This window comes from Leopardus geoffroyi, chromosome C3 (assembly GCF_018350155.1).
Source record: "Leopardus geoffroyi isolate Oge1 chromosome C3, O.geoffroyi_Oge1_pat1.0, whole genome shotgun sequence".
In the NCBI taxonomy this organism is placed as follows: domain Eukaryota; kingdom Metazoa; phylum Chordata; class Mammalia; order Carnivora; family Felidae; genus Leopardus; species Leopardus geoffroyi.
Window position 1 is genome coordinate 153,122,648 of NC_059338.1, and position 19,774 is coordinate 153,142,421.

Sequence of the window (19,774 nt, forward strand, 5' to 3'; positions counted from 1 at the left end):
GAAATCTATAAAGAACTCACCAAACTCCACACCTGAATAACAATCCAGTGAGGAAATTGGGCAGAAGACATGAATAGACACTTCTCTAAAGAAGACATCCAGATGGTCAACAGGCACATGAAAAGATGCTCAATGTCACTCCTCATCAGAGAAATACAAATCAAAACCACACTGAGATATCACCTCACGCCAGTCAGAGTGGCTAAAATGAACAAATCAGGAGACTATAGATGGAGAGGATATGGAGAAACAGGAACCCTCTTGCACTGTTGGTGGGATGCAAATTGGTGTGGCCACTCTGGAAAACAGTGTGGAGGTTCCTCAGAAAAGGAAAAAATAGATGTACCCTATGACCCAGCAGTAGCACTGCTAGGAATTTACCCAAGGGATACAGGAGTACTGATGCATAGGGGCACTTGTACCCCAATGTTTATAGCAGTACTTTCAACAATAGCCAAATTATGGAAAGAGCCTGTGTCCATCAACTGATGAATAAAGAAGTTGTGGTTTATAATTTTTTTTAATGTTTATTTATTTTTGAGACAGACAGAGACACAGCATGAACAGGAGAGGGGAAGAGAGAGGGAGACACAGAACCTGAAGCAGGCTCCAGGCTCCTAGCTGTCAGCACAGAGCCTGACGCAGGGCTCAAACTCACGGACTGTGAGATCATGACCTGAACCAAAGTTGGATGCTTAACTGGCTGAGCCACCCAGGCACCCCAAGAAGTTGTGGTTTATATATACGATGGAATACTATTTGTATTGAGTGAGAAAGAATGAAATATAGCCTTTGGTAGCAACGTGGATGGAACTGGAGAGTGTTATGCTAAGTAAAAGAAGTCATACAGAGAAAGAAAGATAACATATGTTTTCACTCATATGTGGATCCTGAGAAACTTAAGGGGAAAAAAAATTACAGCAGGAGGGAGACAAACCATAAGAGACTCTAAAAACCGAGAATAAACTGAGGGTTGATGGGGGGGTGGGAGGAAGGGGACAGTGGGTGATGGGCATTGAGGAGGGCACTGTTGGGATGAGCACTGGGTGTTCTATGGAAACCAATTTGACAATAAATTTCATATTTAAAAGATAAAATGATTCAGTTGTATATAGTATATAATTGGATCATGTTTTTATATTCCATTGTGCCAGTTTCTTTCTTTTAATTAATGAGTGTAATTCATTCACATTTCAAGTGATTAAGAAGCACTTCTGTCGTTTTTCTATTTGATTTCTACAAGTATCATCTTTTTCCCCTGAATTCTTCCAGCACTGTTTTCTTTTGTGTTTGACGAATTCTGGTAATGTACTATCTGATTTCCCTCCTTGTTTCCTTTTCTGTATGTTTTCAAGTTTTTTCTTTGAGGTTATTCTGGTGATTATAATTTAACATCCTAATTTTATAACAACACAGTTTGACTTAATACTTAGTTTTAATAGTGTACAAAAACTTTGCTCCAGGAAATCTCCATCCTCTCTCCCACTTTGTGTTGTTGTTACAATTTACATCTTTGTATATTATATCTCCATTAATTTAGTTTTATTAATATTATTTTAGGAATTTGTCTTTTAAATTATATAAACACAAACTGGATTTACAAACCAATATTTATGTATATAGTTATCTTTACCAGTGTTTCTTGGTAAGCTTTGTAATCTATTTTTTTTTCAAAACTGGATATTTCAAATATCGTAATGCTAGAAAACTCTTTTTTCTCTCTCCCCAAGGTTTACTGTTTTTGTTTCCTGAGAGCTGAAGTTGTATAATTTTTTAAAAATTTTATTTTTTTTTGAGTGAGAGAGAAAGAGAGCATGAGTGAGGGAGGGGTAGAGAAAGGAGGGAGAGAGAATCCCAAGCAGTCTCCAGCTCCACGCTGTCAGCACAGAGCCTGATGCAGGGCTCAAATTCATGAACTGTGAAATCAAGAGTTGGACACTTAACTGACTGAGCCACCCACACACCCCTACCAGGAGTCTATTTTTAAAGTGACTTTTCCAAACACCTTTTTTTTTTGTTGTTTTGCAGAGATTATATTCCTTGTCATGTGTGATCATCAAACTGTTACACTATTTCAGCAGTGAGCCAATGACAGAGATTTCCTTAAATATCTGGCACCAAAAAAATACATAAATAAATAAATTAAATAAAGGAAAAAAACCTCTCCCATACTTTGCAGGTTGGTTTTCACCTGGGGTACTCTTGAATGTTCTACCAGGCTACCCGCAACTCCCCCTTAGCCTTCACCTCCTGATTATGTGGCTAGAGGTATAAGTTTTTTTTTTTTTTTAATGTTTATGTATTTTCAAGAGAGAGGCAGGGCAAGAGTTGGGGAGGGGCAGAGAGAGAGGGAGACACAGAATCCAAAGCAGACTCCAGGCTTGAACCCATGAACCACGAGATCCATGACCTGAGCAGAAGTTGGATGCTTAATTGACTGAGCCACCCAAGTGCCCAGAGAGAGAGAAGAGAGAGAGAATCCCAAGCAGTCTCTGAGCTGTCAGTGCAGAACCCAACATGGGGATCATGACCTGAGCTGAAATCACAAGTGGGACACTTAACTGACTGAGCCACCCAGGTGACCCTCTGGTTAGAGGTATATGTCTTAGGTTCTCTCAGATCTTTTCTGAGCATATGTCAGGGCTTGGCAAGCACAGTGCACTCAGGAGCTCTTCAAAGCCCTTATTCCTCCAAGGATGATCCTTCTCAGCCTCCTCCGATCCAGGCTGTTATTTCTTTCCGCTAACTGCCCCATTACCCTCCCTGGCCGCAGGTACCCATGGGTAGTATGTCTTTAAATTTGTCTGACACCTCTTGCAACGCTGCTGAGGGTGCAAAACAAAGGGAGGTGTCTGTGATGGTCCCTCAGGTCATCAACAGACAGGTCAAATGCACAACTACAATTGTTTTAGAACAAGGTCCGTGTTGCCACCCCCCACCCCTGGCCCCAGCACCAGCAAGCCACATCAAGAACATGGCCTCCTGTCCCTATGGTCACTGCTGAAACCTGGGAAGTGGAGGGTGGTGGGCAGGTAAACAAAGCAGTACGACACTTCCATCCAACTTTCAGTCTCTTCAATGAGTCCTACCCTGATTTCTGTAAGTACCTGATTAGAATCCAGAGTTCCAAAAACCGTTGATTCTGCCTTTTTTTTTTTTTTTTTTTTTTCAGTTTACTGGTTGCTTCAGTGGAGGTACTGATTCTTGGAGAGTTCTCATTTATTTTCCATGTCGTAGCTTCGATTATCTTTTTTTTGCTCCTGGTTATTGGGAATTTCTGCAGTTGAGTTCTTATACGCATCTGTTTTTGAAGATCACTAAGTGAGGAATGAAGATGTATTATAGGAGAGGCCAAACCACAGGTGTTCAGAACTCAGGAAATGGCGGTAATATTTGTATACAAAGATCCATAATGTACAGTGAGAAAACACTACATCAAGGGTAGTCCAGAAGTTACTGCCACTAGGAGAAGTGGCCTGTGACCAGGCCTAGAGGATCAGGATTTGTTCTCTGAATACTTGCCAGCCCTCTAGTAATTCTCTAGAATAACTGTAAAACAGCACTGTTCAATACTTATTTTGTGCACTGATGGAAATCTTCTATATCTAGTATGTTAGCCACTAGCCACATGTGGCTCTTGAGCCCTTTATATGTGACTATTGTAACTAATACCTGAATTTTAAATCATTTAATTTAAAGTATAGTCAAGTCTTGTTATTCACAGTGATTAATGTTCTCTAAAGTCACCACAAACACTGATTAGTGAATATGGAACCATTGTTCCCAGGGGAAATAAATAGGATTAGGTTTCTGTAAGCCACTGGTCAGAACATTTTCATCAAATGATTAGTATATAACCTTGCTTTATGTGTGTTTGTATTTAAAGCACTTTACTATTTATTCATCATCATGCTGTACACTATGTCCCCAGGACTGACTTAACTAGAAATTTGTACCTTTTGACCACCTTCACCTCTTTTGTGCACCCTTTACCCCTGCTTCTGGCTACCACCGATCTTCTGTTCTATGGACCTGAGAATTTATTTGTTTTATTTTGTTTTACTTTTTAGATTCCACATATAAGTGAGATCATAGGATATTTGTCTCTGACAGATTTCACTTAGTACAATGCCCTCAAGGTCCATCCATGTTGTTACATATGGCAAGCTTCCATTCTGTTTTATGACTGAATAATATTCCAGTGTGTGTGTGTGTGTGTGTGTGTGTGTGTGTGTACGTACACACCACTTTTTCTTTATCCATTTGTCCATCAGTGGACACTTAGATTGCTTCCATGTCTTGGCCATTGTAAGTAATTCTGCAGTGAACACGGGGGTGTTCATATCTTTTCAAGTTGGTGTTTTATTTCCTTTGGATAAATACCTGGAAGTGGAATTGCCAGATTATATGGTAGTTCTATTTAGTTGTTTTTCATAGTTGCTATAGCAATTTACATTCCCACCAAAAGTACACAATGGTTCTTTTTTCTTCATGTCTTCACCAACACTTGTTTTCTCCCATCTTTTTGATGCTAGCCCTTCAGAGAGGTGTGAAATGATAACTCATTTTGGTTTTGACTTGCATTTCCCTGATGATGAATGATGTTGAGCACCTTTTTTTCGTGTGTCTGTTGGCCATCTGTACCTCTTCTTTGGAAAAATGTCTATTCAGTTCCTCTGCTCATTTATAAGTCATGTTTTCTAATTTTTTTTCCTGTTCTTTATATACTAATGCCTTATTAGATATATCATTTGCAAATTTTTTCTCCTCTTCTGTGCCTTACCTTTTCATTTCCATAGTTTCATTTCATTTCATTTGCATGGTTTCCTATGCTGTGCAGAAGCTTTTTAGTTTAATGTAATCCCACTTGTTTAATTTTGTTTTTATTACCTTTGTTTTGTTGTCAAATCCAAGAAATCATTGCCAAGAGTGATGGTTGCTTTGTCTTCTTCTAGGAGTTTTATGGCCTTATGTCTTATGTTCAACTCTTCAGTACATTTTGAGTTGGTTCTTACGTATGGTGTAATGTCGGGCCTGGTTTCATTCTTTTGCCTGTAGCTGTTCAGTATTCCCACTATTTATTAAAAAGACTATCCTTTCCCCACTGCATATTCTTTGCTCCTTTGTCATAAATTAACTGACCATATTTGCATGGGTTTATTTTTTGAGCTATTATTTTATTGATTTATGTATCTGTTTTTATGCCAATACCATACTTTTTTGATTACTATAGCTTTGTAATATAGTTTGAAATCAGAAAGTGTGATGCCTCCAGCTTTGTTCTTTCTTAAGATGGCTTTGGGCAATCAGGATCTTTTGTGGTTCCATGCCGATTTGAGGATTGTTTGTTCTATTTCTGTGGAAAATACCATTAGAATTTTGGTAGGACTTACAGTGAATCTGTAGATTGCCTTGGGAAGTATGGACATTTTAACAATATCAATTCTTATAATCCATGAGCACAGAATGTATTTCCATTTGGTTGTGTCTTCTTCACTATCTTTCATCAATGTTTTACAGTTGTCAGTGCACAGGTCTTTCACCTCCTTGGTTAAATTTATTCCTAGCCACTTTACCCTTTTTCATGCATTGGTTAATAGGATTATTTACTAAATTTCTCTTTTTGATATTCACTATTTGCCCATAGAAACACAACTGATTTTTGTAGATTGATTTTGTATTTTGCAACTTTACTGAACTTATTGATTAGTTCTAAGAGTTTTTCCCTGGAGTCTTTCGGGTTTTCTGTGTATGATAAAGCATCTGCAAATAATAGCAGTTTTACTTTTCTCTTTCTGATTTGGATGTCTTTTTTTTTTTTCTTGCCTATTTGCTCTGGCTAGGATTTCCAATACTATGTTGAATAAAAGTGGCAAGAGTGGGCATCCTTGTTTTTCCCTGATCTTCCAGGAAAAGCTTTCAACTTTTCACCATTGAGGAAGATGGTAGCTGTGGGCTTGTCGTAAATGCCTTTATTATGTTGAGATATGTTCCTTTTATAGCCAGTTTATGATAGTGTGCTTTTTTTTTTGATAAGTGGATATTTAATTTGGTCAAATACCTTTTCTGTATTTCCTGAGATGACTGTATGACTTTTATCCCTTGTTTTGTTAAGGGGGTATATCACATTGATTGATTTGTGGATGTTGAACTATCCTTGCAACCCTGGAATATGTCCCACTTGATCATGGTATATGATCCTTTTCCCCTGTTGTTTAATTTGGTTTGCTAATATTTTGTAGATATTATGGGATATTGGCCCGTAATTTTCTTTTCTTTTGGCGTCATTGTCTGGCTTTGGTATCAGGGTAACGCTGGTTTCATAAAATGAGTTCCCTCCTCTTCTCTATTTTTTGGAAGAGTTCAAGAAGTAATGGTATTAGTTCTTTTCAAATATTTGATAGGATTCACTAGTGAAGCCATCTGGTCCTGGACTTCTATTTGTTAGGAGATTTTTGACTTCACTCAGATGAGGTTTTTAAGAGACAAAACAGATGAACATAAGGGAAGGGAAACAAAAATAATATAAAAACAGGGAGGGGGACAAAACAGAAGAGACTCATAAATATGGAGAACAAACTGGAGGGATTGTGGGAGGGGTGATGGGCTAAATGGGTCAGGGGCACTAAGGAATCTACTCCTGAAATCATTGTTTCACTAGATGCTAACTAACTTGGATGTAAATTTTAAAAAATAAAAAATAAAATTAAAAAAATAAAAAAATAAATAAAAATAAATAAAAATTTAAGTAGGCTCTACACCCAGCATGGGGCATGAACTCATGACCCCTAGATCAAGAATTGCATACTCTACCAACTGAGCCAGCTAGATGCCCCTCGGTAGACCTTTTTTTTTTTTTAATTAAGTTTTTATTCTAATTCCAGTATAGTTAACATATAGTGCTTATATTAGTTTCAGGTATACAATATAGTGATTCAACACTTCCATACATCGTCCAGTGCTCATCACAGCAAGTGTCCTCCTGAGTCCCCATCACCTGTTTCACCCATCCCCTCTCCCACCTCCACTCTGGTAACCATCATTTTGTTCTCTATAGTTAAGTGTCTGTTTCTTGGTTTGTCTCTTTCTCTTTTTCCTTTGCTTGTTTTGTTTCTTAAATTCCACATGAGTGAAATTATATGGCATTTGCCTTCCTTAGTTCACTTAGCATTATATTCTCTAGCTCCATCAATGTCCTTGCAAATGGAAAGATTTCATTCTTTTTTTTTATGGCTGAATAATATTCCATTGCGTATATATACCACATCTTCTTTATCCATTTATCTGATGGACATGGCTACTTTCATAATTTGGCTATTGTAAATAATGCTGCTATAAACATAAGGGTGTAGGTATCTGTCTGAATTAATGTTTTTGTGTTCTTTTGGGTGGATGGCACAGTAGCACAATTGCTGGATCATAGGATGCTTCTGGTTCAACTTTTTGAGGAACCTCCATACTGTTTTCCAGAGTGGCTACACCTGTTTGCATTTCTACCAACAGTGTACAAGGGATCCTTTTACTCCACATCTTCACCAACACTTGTTTCTTAAGCTTTTTATTTTACCCATTCTTACAGGAGTGAGGTGATATCACATTGTAGTTTTGATTTGCATTTCCCTGATGATTTGTGATGTTGAGCATCTTTGCATGTGTCTGTTGGCCATTTGTATGTCTTCTTTGGAGAAATGTCTGTTCATGTCTTCTGCCCATTTTTTCCAAATTGGGCTGTTTTATGGGTGTTGAACTGTATAAATTCTTTACATATTTTAGATACTAACCCTTTATTAGATATTTCATTTGCAAATATCTTTTCCCATTCAAGAGGTTACCTTTTTGTTATTTTCTTTATAAATTTATATTTAAATATTTATTTTTAAGAGAACAAGAGCAAGCAAGCATGAGTGGGGGAGGGAAGGGCCGAGAGAGAGGGAGACAGAGAGTCTGAAGCAGGTTCTGTGCTGACAGCAAAGAGCCCAAGGCGGGACTTGAACTCACCAGCTGATTACCTGAACTGAAGTGTGATGCTTTACCGACTGAGCCACCTTTTAGTTTTGTTGACTGCTTCCTTTGCTGAGCAAAAGCTTTGTATTTTGGTGTTCCAATAGTTTTTGCCTTTATTTCCCTTGCCTCAGGAGACGTATCTAGAAAAATGTCGCTACAGCTGATGTCAGAGACATTATTGCTTGTGTTCTCTTCTAGATTTTTATGTTTTCAGGTCTCACATAAGGTCTTTCATCCATTGTGAAGGTACTTTTGTGTATGGTATAAGAAGCTGGCCCAGTTTCGTTCTTTTGCATGTTACTGTCCGGTTTTCTCAGCACGATTTGTTGAAGAGACTTTCCCATTAGTCTTTCCTTTTTTGAAGATTAATTGACCATATAATTGTCGGTTTATTTCTGGGCTTACTATTTTGTTTCATTGAACTGTGTGTTGATTTTTGTGCCAGTATCATCCTATTTTGGTCACTACAGCTTTGTCATATAACTTGAAGTCTGGAATTGTGATACCTCTGGTTTTTTCTCTTTCAAGATTGCTTTGGCTATTCAGGATCTTTTGTGGTTCCATACAGATTATAGAACTGTTTGTTACAGTTCTGTGACAAATGCTGTTGGTATTTTGATAGGGATTGCATTAAATGTGTAGATTGCTTGGGGTAGTACTGGCATTTTAACTATATTTGTGTTATGCCCAGAATTCGTGATCCCCAAATACCGCCAGGGAGCTGAGTCCGATGCAAAAACAAAAGAGCCTTTATTCGAGCTAGCTCGAGCTCAGTCCCCTACCTGCACCGACGCAGGGGTGAGATACCGGGGAGAGAGAGCGAGTTTCAAAAGGACAAAGGTTTTATTGGGGCCTAGGGGCAGTTGGTGAGGTAATGGCTGTGGCCTCAGCCGATTGGCTGGGGAAGGGTCGTGGCCTCGGCCGATTGGCTGGGGAAGGGTCGGAGGTCGCTGGGTGTGTTTTGATCAGGAAGTTTGAACGAGTGAGCAGGAGGTTACTCAAGGGGAGGAGGTGCGGTCTGAGGTTTCTGCGATTTTACCGGAAAAGGGGTCATGGGGACACAGTCAAGGTGGAGAACACGGAACAAGATGGAGTCGGCCGGCGTAGGCCCGCCCTTTCAATTTGTTCTTCCAATTCATGAGCATGGAATGTCTTTCCATTTCTTTGTGCCATCTTCAATTTCTTTCATCAGTGTTTTCTGGTTTTTGGAGTACAAGTCTCTCACCTCTTTAGTTAGGTTTATTCCCAGGCATCTTATTCTTTTCAGTGCAATTTGTAGCTGGGATTATTTAATTAATTTCTCTTTCTTCATTATTGGAATATAGAAATGCAACAGATTTCTGTATGCTGATTTTATATCCTGTGACTTCCTGAATTCATTTGTCAATTCTAGCAATTTTTGGGTAGAGTCTTTTGGGTTTTTTATATATAGTATCCTGTCATCGGCAAGTAGTGAAAGTTTGACCTCTTAGTGATTCAGTTGCTTTTTATTTGTTTTCATTGATTACCGTGGCTTAGGACTTCCAGCACTATGTTACATAATGGTGAGAGTGGACATCCCTTATTGCTGGCCTCAAGGGAAAAACTCTCAGTTTCTCCCCACTGTATGATGTTCATTGTGGAGTTTGTCATGTAAGACATTTATTATGTTATGTTCCCCCTAAATCTACTTTGTTGAGGGTTTTTTTTTTAAATCATGAATGGATGTACTTTGAAAATGTTTTTTTTTTTTGCATCTATTGACATGATCTCAAGGTTTTTATCCTGTTCCTGATGTATCATGTTGATTCGTGAATATAGTCTGTTTTAATGGTTACCTTAAATGCCTGAAGCCAAAAGTATCTCTGTATATGTACACACACACACACACACACACACACGAAAAAAATACACTTGTAGTTTTGCAGATTGGTTTGTGTGTTGGGATACTTCTTCAATGCTTAGCTGGGCTTTTTAAAATGAATTCTGCCTCAGCTTTCACTTCCCGAATGAGTGGAGCATGAAGGGCAGCCGGAAGTGAGAGACGGGGCCATTCCCCGGTCCTGCGTATGCAGCTCGTCCGGGGCATGCCTGTGGACTTCCTGATTTCCCGGAGTATGCAGGGGCTTTTAAAAGCCCTTTCCCCCCACGAATCTCCTTTGCCAAAGTCTTCTCTCCCCAGGGGTTTGGTCTCTCTTTGGCTCGTCTTAGGCTGCTACAGCCAGTAGCTTTGCTCCTACGTGCTTTTGGCCAAGGCCCAAAGGCCACCCCTCGCCCCAGGCCCTCAGGGGGTCACTGGACAGATCCACAGCTCGTCAGTCCACTGAGAACAGAGTCTGCATCGCTCCTCCGGCACCAGCAGCCCGCACCAGGAGCTCCCACCGCCGCCTTCACGACCGCCAGCGGTCCGGAGGGTGGGGGACAGCACGCGGGAAATGCAAAATGCCACCACGCTCGCTTAGTGGCAGCAGAGCGGCTTCTTCACTGCGCTTTCCTCCTGTACAGGTTTTGGGCCAGCTTTTAGACTTCCACGCAAGTTGATTGGGACAGTGTACCAGCTGTTACTGCGGAGGGACAGAGCCCTGGTGCTCCCTACTCCACCACTTTTAGACACTCGGCTCCTCTCCTTTTCTTAACATCACCAGGGTGTAGTCCCATGAAGAACTTAGTCTCTTACAGACACTGATTTTAACAATCTGTGGCACAAATGCATGGGTGAACAGGAAAATGCAAGCCGGGTACATTGCTTATGACATTTCTACACTTCACGTTCACCGCTTTCCTCCTCTGAATCACTTTTCAATTCAGTCACCGACGGGCTTTTTACACGACACTGCTGTCTGTCCCACCGTGAGAGCTGGGACGTGGAATTCCTTGAAAGCTCCACTGTCATCCCCGGGACTTCACTCCCAGCCCGACACCCAGGTACAAGCAATGACGAACCCCCTGACTGACTCGTTGGCCAATACTGATTGTCACGTGAATCCCAATTTCAATAAAATAAAAAAAAATACGTGTAACAATTGGCACTATGTGGGATGTGCTTTTCCGGGGAACCAGATGAGGAAATGATTAATTTGGCTAAAGTAAGTCACAGAAGGCAACAGAGAGGCTAGAGAGTTGATGGAAGGACGCAGCCAGCCAAGCAGTGGAGGAAAAGCCCCGTCAGCAGAACCGTGGGCATCACCCGCAGGGGACCAGGCGGGTCTGGAGGATATTCAGAGTTGAGTCATGGGTCAGTTGCTCGTGGTAGGAAAGGGATTGAAAAGAGTGGGCCGTGGAGGGTTCACACTCAGAAAGTGACACACTATTGTCGTAGCAAAGAACTTTTCAGGAGATTCTGAGGAACACAGCAATGTGATGATGTCTTCCTCTTCGAAGCCCTCTGGGAGGCCATGTGCAAAACGGATTGATTTGGGGTGGGCAAGCGCCACCAAGGGGGTGGCTGAGGAGCTGGGTCGTGGCAGGGAGGACAGGCAGGTGTGGGCTGACGGCGGGATAAGTCCACAAGAAAACAGGCTGGGAAGGCAAACCGCCTCTCCTCTGTGTTTTTATTACTGGGAACGTGAGCAAATATATGGCAGGTTGGACAAATGAGCAACACAATCTGACATAACCAAATACCTGTTTTCAGCTCTGGCTACTGTGTGATCTGGGGGCTCAGTCTCCAGAGGCTGAATGCAGAAATTTTTACCAATCGGGGTCGGTTTTTAATAAATATACAGGACTTAACAGCACCAAGGATGTGACTCCAATTCACACGGACCTTGTGTTTTCATTTCTTTAACCCGTCTTGCCTTTTCAAACTAATATATATTTGAGTAAGTTTTACCCAAAAAAGTCTGTATTTGTAACCTCACTGTTGACTGAGATGAAACGCATGAAAATAGACCAAGAAGTTAAAATTAGTCCTAAGGCAGGTCAACAAAATATCTAATGTGACGGTTGAGAATAATAATCTAAAGAGGGCGCTGAAGTCAACAGTCTCTCTCTCGAAACTTCATTTTCACATTTTTGATAGCACCGCTCCCAGAACATTTGCACTGTTCCAGACTTTAATTTGGAGGAGACCTGTTCTTGGCTCACATCTTGTGCCATACGAAGCACCCCAAAATGATCTCTCATCAGAACCGAGTTATGGTCACTCTGTTATGGATGCGCAGGACTTTCTAATTCTGACAGCGCTCAACGATACTCGAGCATATTTTAAGCATTTTCAGCCTCCTGGCTTTTCTAAAAGGCTGATGTGTTTAGAAAGTCCACAGGGAGGGGACTTCATCGGAAAGTCTCGACTATGCGCAACATAGGAGCACCTTCATAAACACGGGGAACCCAAAGCCTCCACGTTTCGAAGGTGTGCTTTCTTACTTGACGCCTTCATTTGGGCCCTTCTGCTCAGAATAGTGAAGACTCGAGAAGGCTCAAGTAATTACTTGAAACAGATCCCTAACGACGAGAAATGAACAGATCGGTATTTATCTTGAATAAATTTATAGTAGAGCTGGGAAAGGGCAGAAAGTGGAGGCATTTAAGAAAGGACTACGAACAACTGTCTTTCTGACAGCCCCTCAGCCTTCAACTGCTCTATTATTTTTTAAAAAGCCTTCAATTTTCCCTCCAATGTCACAACAAATCCATAGTTTGCTGGTCTATGATCTCTCCCCTTCTCCCTTCTTCTGGAAAAGGGAAGAAAAAACTTAAATCCAAAAGTTATCATTAGTGCATAATACACTAAAAAAAATGTTGGCCTCCCATCCCTTTCAAGCTCGATCCTAATCTGATATGTGAATCGACTAATCACCTCACTGAATCATTTTCATACGAATACGGTTCCTCCATATATTCATTTTACATTCTCTGATTGGAGAGAGCTTCGATAGTGTTTCTATAGGTTCCTAAATAAGAACCGAGACATACGTCGTCAGCTTTTTCTTCGGTTAGGCATGAGCCCACACTATATGTGTCCCTGGGTTTTATCCTTCATAGGAAATTAATCAATAGTGTAACATCATGTGCCCTCTCCAAGTAATTCTAAAGCGACATGTTTGTCCTTGTAGAAAACCTATAAAACATCCATAGTATATCATTAGAAATTACCTCTGGAATTGCCTGCATTAACTCCGGTGCAGTTTTTGGAGCGTTAAAAGTCTGGTGAGTGAGAAGCCGAAGCCAAGCACAGATGTGAGAACGAGGCCACGTTGGAATAAGGTCAGTGATTTAATAAGTGCACTTGCCCAGAAACGCCTGCCCCAAATTGCAGGAAACAACGAACAAAATCAATCCATACCGTCTCTTCATGCATTTTACAGTATGAAGAGCCAGCAACGTAATACGCTGTCAGAGCTGCTCGTGTAAATCTCTTTCTGCTAAAGAGGACCCACCCGCTTTAGACTCAGAAGGACTTCTTCTTGGAATACCGGGCACAGAGAAAAGAGCCCGGAACTAAACACAGGACTGGAGCAAGGCGCCACCGCCAGATGGCACTGCTTTAGCAGGCCGAGCGCGAATCCCAGGGCGCGGGGAGCTCGCGGGGAGCGCGGGGCCGCGGGACTTTGCGGGGGTCGAGCCGGCCGTCGGGGCCTGCGAGCGCGGCCGCCCCCGGCATTTAGCGCGGCCGGCGGCTCCAACGTGCGTCGGGACTCCTCGTCTCCCGTCTGCTGTGCCCCGCGGTCCCTGCGTCCTGAAGCTCCAGCCGCGACGCCGAGCCTCGACCCCTAGGGCCGACTGGGCCCCGGGAACCCGGGGGAGAAGGGCCAAATTGGGCCCCGGGTTTCCGGAAACGTGCGAAGCGCCCCCCCCCCCCCCCCCCCACTGCGCCCTCCTTGCCGCTCGTGGCGCGGACCGGGGTCCCCAGGGCCGGAGCCGTGGCTGGAGAACGCCCCAGCGCTCTGTCCTCGGTCCCGCAGTCGCCCTCCCCCAGCTTGCGCTCCCTCTGACGACGGGAACCGGCCCGGGACGCGCGCGGCGCAGCCAAGTCCTGGTTTTGATTTCACTGCCGCTCCGAAGAGCAAAGAGGCTCCAAACCCAACAAACAGGAAGGAGAGAAGGAGCCGGAGTGCGGGCAGAGGGGAGGGCCATTCCCAGCAGAGGCGCTCGGGCCGGGCCGCGGACGGGGAGGAAGTGGCGCCCCTTCCCCTCCCGCGCGGGCCGGGGCGTGGGGGTGGGGGTGGGGGCAGCGAGAGGACAGCGGCCGGGGGCGGGAGGCTCGGGGGCGGCTCCGGGGCCGGGCGGGGTGCTCGGGGCGGGGTCTCCCTGGGCGCCGCCGCCCGCCGCCCCCCCTCCCCCTCCCCTTCCCCGCGGCCCCGGGGCGCCCCCGCGGTTCTGGAGCCGGGGCGGGGCGTGCGCGTCAGCTCGAGCTAGAAAAGGCGGCGGGGCCCGGCCCGGCGAGGTGACAGCCGCGCTCGGACACGGAGGCCGGCCCGACGCCGCCATGAGCGCCGCGCTCTTCAGCCTGGACGGCCCGGCGCGCGGCGCGCCCTGGCCCGCGGAGCCCGCGCCCTTTTACGAGCCGGGCCGGGCGGGCAAGCCAGGCCGCGGGAGCGAGCCGGGGAGCCTGGGCGAGCCGGGCGCCGTAGCCCCCGCCATGTACGACGACGAGAGCGCCATCGACTTCAGCGCCTACATCGACTCCATGGCCGCCGTGCCCACCCTAGAGCTGTGCCACGACGAGCTCTTCGCCGACCTCTTCAACAGCAACCACAAGGCGGGCGCGGCGGGCGCCGCCGCGGGAGCCCTGGAGCTGCTGCCCGGCGGCCTCGCGCGCCCCCACGGCCCGGGCGCCGCCGCCCCGCGTCCGCTCAAGCGCGAGCCCGACTGGGGCGACGGCGACGCGCCCGGCTCGCTGCTGCCGGCGCAGGTGGCCGCGTGCGCGCAGACGGTGGTGAGCCTGGCGGCCGCGGCGCAGCCCACGCCGCCCACGTCGCCCGAGCCGCCGCGCGGCAGCCCCGGGCCGAGCCCCGCCCCGGGCCCGGCGCGGGAGAAGAGCGCGGGCAAGAGGGGCCCGGACCGCGGCAGCCCGGAGTACCGGCAGCGGCGCGAGCGCAACAACATCGCCGTGCGCAAGAGCCGCGACAAGGCCAAGCGGCGCAACCAGGAGATGCAGCAGAAGCTGGTGGAGCTGTCGGCCGAAAACGAGAAACTGCACCAGCGCGTGGAGCAGCTCACGCGGGACCTGGCCGGCCTCCGGCAGTTCTTCAAGCAGCTGCCCAGCCCGCCCTTCCTGCCGGCCGCCGGGGCCGCCGACTGCCGGTAACGCGCGGCCCGGGGGGTGGGGGGTGGGGGGGCGGGAGAGACTCACCAACGACCGATACCTCAGACCCGACGGGCCCGGGAGCGGAGCGCGCCCCGCCCGGACGCCGCGAGAGCCGCTGGGCGCCGGCCGCAGTGTCTTCGGGACGCGCCCACGGAGGAACCAACGGCCTGGACTGAACCACCACTGAACTTCGAGAGAAGCTATACGTGTTTCTTTCCCCTTAAATTATTTTTATAATGGTAGCTTTTCTACATCTTACTCCTGTTGATGCAGCTAAGGTACATTTGTAAAAAAAAAAAAAAAAAAAAAAAAGGAAACAGACTTTTCAGACAAAGCCTTTGTATTGTAGATAAGAGCAAAAGACTGAGCATGCTCACCTTTTTATATTAATTTTTACAGCATTTGTAAGAATAAAGAAGCATTTAAAACCACCCCCGATTCCCGTATTCACAGTGACTCCTGAATGCTGGGGGCCCCAGGACCTCGCTGGGGAAGGGCACGTTCCAGTGCCAGGCGTGCAGCAAGGCCCCGGGGAGGCCGCGGGACTCAGGTGTGTGTCCCTGAGGGGGGGCCTGAGCTCCCTAGAAGAGGGGATCTGCTTTGCTCTTTGAAACCTGCCAGAGTCTGCCTCCAGATGTTTTGTTTGCTTACGATCGAGGAAGCACGAATAAAGGAACTCGTGCTAGACTAGTAGCTTGCCGGTGGAAGGCGCTCCCGGAGAAGTTCCGGGACTTGGGGAGGAGGCTGGCGGGATGACCGGTCCTGCAGTTGACTTAGGGGCTCCTCTGTAGGCAAGAGCCCCCAGGGGCTCCCGGACTTCAGTTGCCTGCTGCAGGGGTGAGGGGTGAGGGGAGGGGCCCGGCTCTCCGCACAGCGTGTCTGAGTCGTCTTCGGCTTCCATGGGACCTTGCTTTCACTTTCCTCAGTCTTACGTGCAGCTTCCAGTAGGTTTTCCGAGTGGCTGTAAACATAAGATAGTTCTGTGGTGGATGCAAAAGACGGCCGAAAAGCTCCTCAAAAGCAGCAGTCCTGCCGGTCGTTGAAATGTTTCAAAGCTTCATCAGGACAAATCAAGCCGTTCACCTTTCCCCCAATTAAAGCGGGTACTCGGCGCCCTTTCTTGCTCTGGACTGCTAGGTCTGTCTTCTGTAATTTAACCGTGGCCTGTCATGATTGTCGTGTTATAAAGGAGGAAACAAAATCTTTATTGTCTAAAGACAATTTATTTATCATTTCGTGTTAATTTAAATCTCTGCCAACAAAGCCAACAATAACCAATCACTCCTCTTGAGTCTGTAATCTCGGCTCTCTGTGCCCAGTACCCAGCATGATTAAACAGGCCTATGGGTATAGCGAGAATCACAGCAGGTGACTTATCTATACTTTAGGAGTAACAGTTTTAAACACTTAAAAATTACAAGTGAGCAGAATTTTTTTCTTGCTGTTTTAATACTGCCTAAGATGAAGTACAAAATGAAGGCCTCAAGCTTAGTTAAGTTTTAATGTAACATGTTCCTGAATTTGCACAAAGGTCGTAAAATATAACTGTAGAAAAAAGCATTTTGAGGTACAGTTTACAAAATTACCCTGCTAACATTTGCCCTAGAAAAATCTAAGTTCCATTTCAAGATCATACAGTACACTCACTGTGCCCGTAGTTAACAAATAACTACCCCAACCACCACCACCTCCGCTGCATCACAAAGTTCACAGCTCCCGTGGCGACGGGCAGTGTCGGGAAGAGGCTCTTCCTGCAGTCAGGAGCTCAATTTCCTCCAATCCAACGCAGCTAGCCGGGTGGGTGGTTACGGACCGGACAAAACAATTCAACAGCCCCACCTCCTTTCCGAGGACACTCTTCACTTCATAACTCTGCAGTGACAGAAGGCATGCTGGTTAAAGCAAATAGAGCTAGCCCTGGACGTCCTGTTCCCAACAACACAGAACACCAAAGAGCAGAGCAGAAGGTCCTTCCCTCAGTCTGTGACCTTCCACTTTTCAAATGGTGAGAACGACAGGGTGAGGAAGAAAAAAAGTGACAGGCTAGATAAAAGCCCTGTTGATTATGGCAAATGAAGGAGCTCCTGTTTTCTGATCTCTGTTAGCGGATGCAACGACAAGGACATCCCGGCTGGCTGTCCTCGGAGAGGAACTGGGGACTGACATACAAAGGGATGTGCCCCGGTCTCTAGTGGGAAGGCTGGGGGCAGGGCACGCACCATGCTTGCAGCCGTCTTCCACTTCCTTTGGGACACTTCCCCAATCTAGCAACACTTCTGGTCAAAGGATTGCCTGGTACTTTGCCCCAAACTTCCCTCCTTAACAGGATCCCGTTTTTTCTAGAGTAACTCTTCTCAGGCCAAACGTGCAGAAAGCTTTTTCTTCACACTGTCTGTTTGAGGAGTATCTTACAGGCAGGTTTCATCTCTAGATGAGAACTCAGGGCACTGGACAGCACGGGAACCAGATGGCTGTGCTAGGAAGGTGTGGCAGGTTTCAAACCTCAGAACACTTTCTCCCAGGGGTGGGGGGAAGTGGGACTGAAAATAAAGAGCGGCTCAAACTCGCTGGGATGAATCCCATCTCTGGCTTCGGCAGAGACCGAGGCCCTGGAAGGTGACAGGTTCTTTCAGAGGCTCCTTTGCTGCCCCTTGCAGAATGCTGTCTGAGGTGCATCACCCCTCCTCTGCGCAAGACCCCTTCACACAACTCTACAGTAGCTCAGGTCCGTATGTTTTAGCTCACTCCTTCCATCGTCAATGTGTCTTCGCGAAGGAGATGGAGGCTGGAGGGCTCTGACAACGTGGCAAAAGTAGGCACATGTCTGTGGCTCCCTGGTGCCCTCCCATCGAAGGTGGGCACTTCACTGCCCTTACCCTGGCTCCTGGGCTGGACTTAGTGACCACGTCTTACGGAAAGTATGGTGGAAAGACACTGAGTGGCATCCCCAGCTTGGTCAGGAAGGAGCCCAGCTTCTGCCTACATCTCTTGGGATCCAGACACATAGCGTGAGAGAAGCTAGACTGTGGCCAGAGCCTGAGAAGGTCCCAGGCAGAGGAGCACAGCAGTCAGTTGGGGACTGAAGGGCGTTTTGTGAGTCCAGCCTAGGCTTTGGGGCACCAACTGATGGCCTGCAGAGCTGTCCTGGCAGAGCCCTATCCAAACTGCAGGTCTGTATGCAGAGTAAGTATGGAGGCCACCTGAGCTTTGGGGTGGTTGGTTTTGAAGCAGTGACATGATGTTCAACCTGGGATCAACCTGGGATGTGAACACTGCTCGACCGCCAGCCCACAAGATCGTTCTGCTTTCCCATCTTTGAAGTAAGGCATATTGCAACACACCCCGCCTATTCAGTGTGATCAGTAGTTTTGGTTTCTTCAGTGGCTTAATGGAGGGATGGGGGAGTAAGAGTTGCGGTCAAGACAGGTGAAGAGGGGTCAAAGGGCAGCTCAGTTAGTCAAGTGTCCCAACTCTTGATTTCAGCTCAGGTCGTGGCCCCAAGGTCATGGGATTGAGCCCCGCAACAGGCTCTGTGCTGAGTGTGGAGCCTGCTTGAGATTCTCTCTCTCTCTCTCTCTCTCTCTCCCTCTCTCTGCTCCTCTCCCGCTTGTGCACTCTCTCCCTCTCTAAAACACAAACACAAACAAAAAAAGACAGATGAAGAGGCGGAACTAAAGTCTCTCACTGGACAACCGTGGCTGAGGCCTTCCTCAGCCCCAGCTCCTCTGTGCCATTGATGTCAGGTTCGCGGCCCACTGCCTTGATCATTCGTCAAGGACTTGCTATAAACCAAGAGGGGGGTCTGATCCTGGAGAGATGGCAGAGAACCAGACAGCCGCAGGACTGCGGGGTGTGGAGGGCGCCCATAGGGCCGTGCAGAGTAAGGGGTCGCCATCCCCGGCTGGGAGGACTGAGGTAGGCCGGCTGGGTACTTCTTTGCTGTCTCTCACTACTTGTACATTCGTGCGTGGGGAAGTAGGAGGCCCAGGCACTCCTACACTCACTTAGGTGGAGAATTCTGGCTTGTAAACAAAGTCAGGAACAGATCATTCCTTCTTACCACATCACATTTGGCAGCGATAGATTATAATAACCACATCATAGTCAATAATAACTATATCACTGATAAGTGGAAATCAAATGATAATTATGTTTGGGGGGAATTAAGATGGAAAGGTACAGAACAGTCACACTAGCAAACGCAAGTGCACTGTTCATATGAACGGACCGAATGTACATATGTGTAAAATGTGTCTGTTTTTAAAAGGCGCACTACATTTCCCTTCAACTTTTATTTTTCCGAAAGCTAGGAAACAAACTCCAAATTTTGTATCACTATAATGTGACCTTTGACAACTAACATGTACAACAGCAGCCGCTCCATTTCTCACCTCTGTAGCTTGAACACGTCAAAGTTTCGGTATAAAACTTCACACTCCGGTGTCCTAACCGGAAACAGTACATCTGTTCCAGGGAGTGGAGCTATGGTTCTCATGGAAAGACTAATTTGATCCTTTGGATTTTGGCAAATGTGCATTC

The 19,774-nt window shown here is 46.2% G+C and overlaps 2 protein-coding genes across 2 annotated transcripts in view; one reads left to right on the forward strand and one right to left on the reverse strand.

Annotated features, from left to right (window-relative positions):
• The first annotated feature begins 14,233 nt into the window (after positions 1-14,233).
• CEBPD (CCAAT enhancer binding protein delta) lies at positions 14,234-15,666 on the forward strand. Its single transcript, XM_045455386.1, has one exon. The coding sequence runs from the start codon at positions 14,414-14,416 to the stop codon at positions 15,233-15,235; it is 822 nt and encodes a 273-aa protein (XP_045311342.1). The 5' UTR covers positions 14,234-14,413; the 3' UTR covers positions 15,236-15,666.
• A 772-nt stretch (positions 15,667-16,438) lies between these two features.
• Positions 16,439-19,774, reverse strand: part of SPIDR (scaffold protein involved in DNA repair) — a 490,431-nt gene continuing 487,095 nt past the window's right edge. Inside the window, exon 20 of the mRNA XM_045455385.1 lies at positions 16,439-17,107. Coding sequence (XP_045311341.1) covers positions 16,943-17,107 — 165 coding nt within the window. The 3' untranslated portion in view covers positions 16,439-16,942. The remainder of the gene's footprint in view (positions 17,108-19,774) is intronic.

Bases quoted from the DNA above. Each gene is read 5' to 3' on its own strand.
- CEBPD (XM_045455386.1), top strand. From the start codon at position 14,414: ATGAGCGCCGCGCTCTTCAGCCTGGACGGCCCGGCGCGCGGCGCGCCC.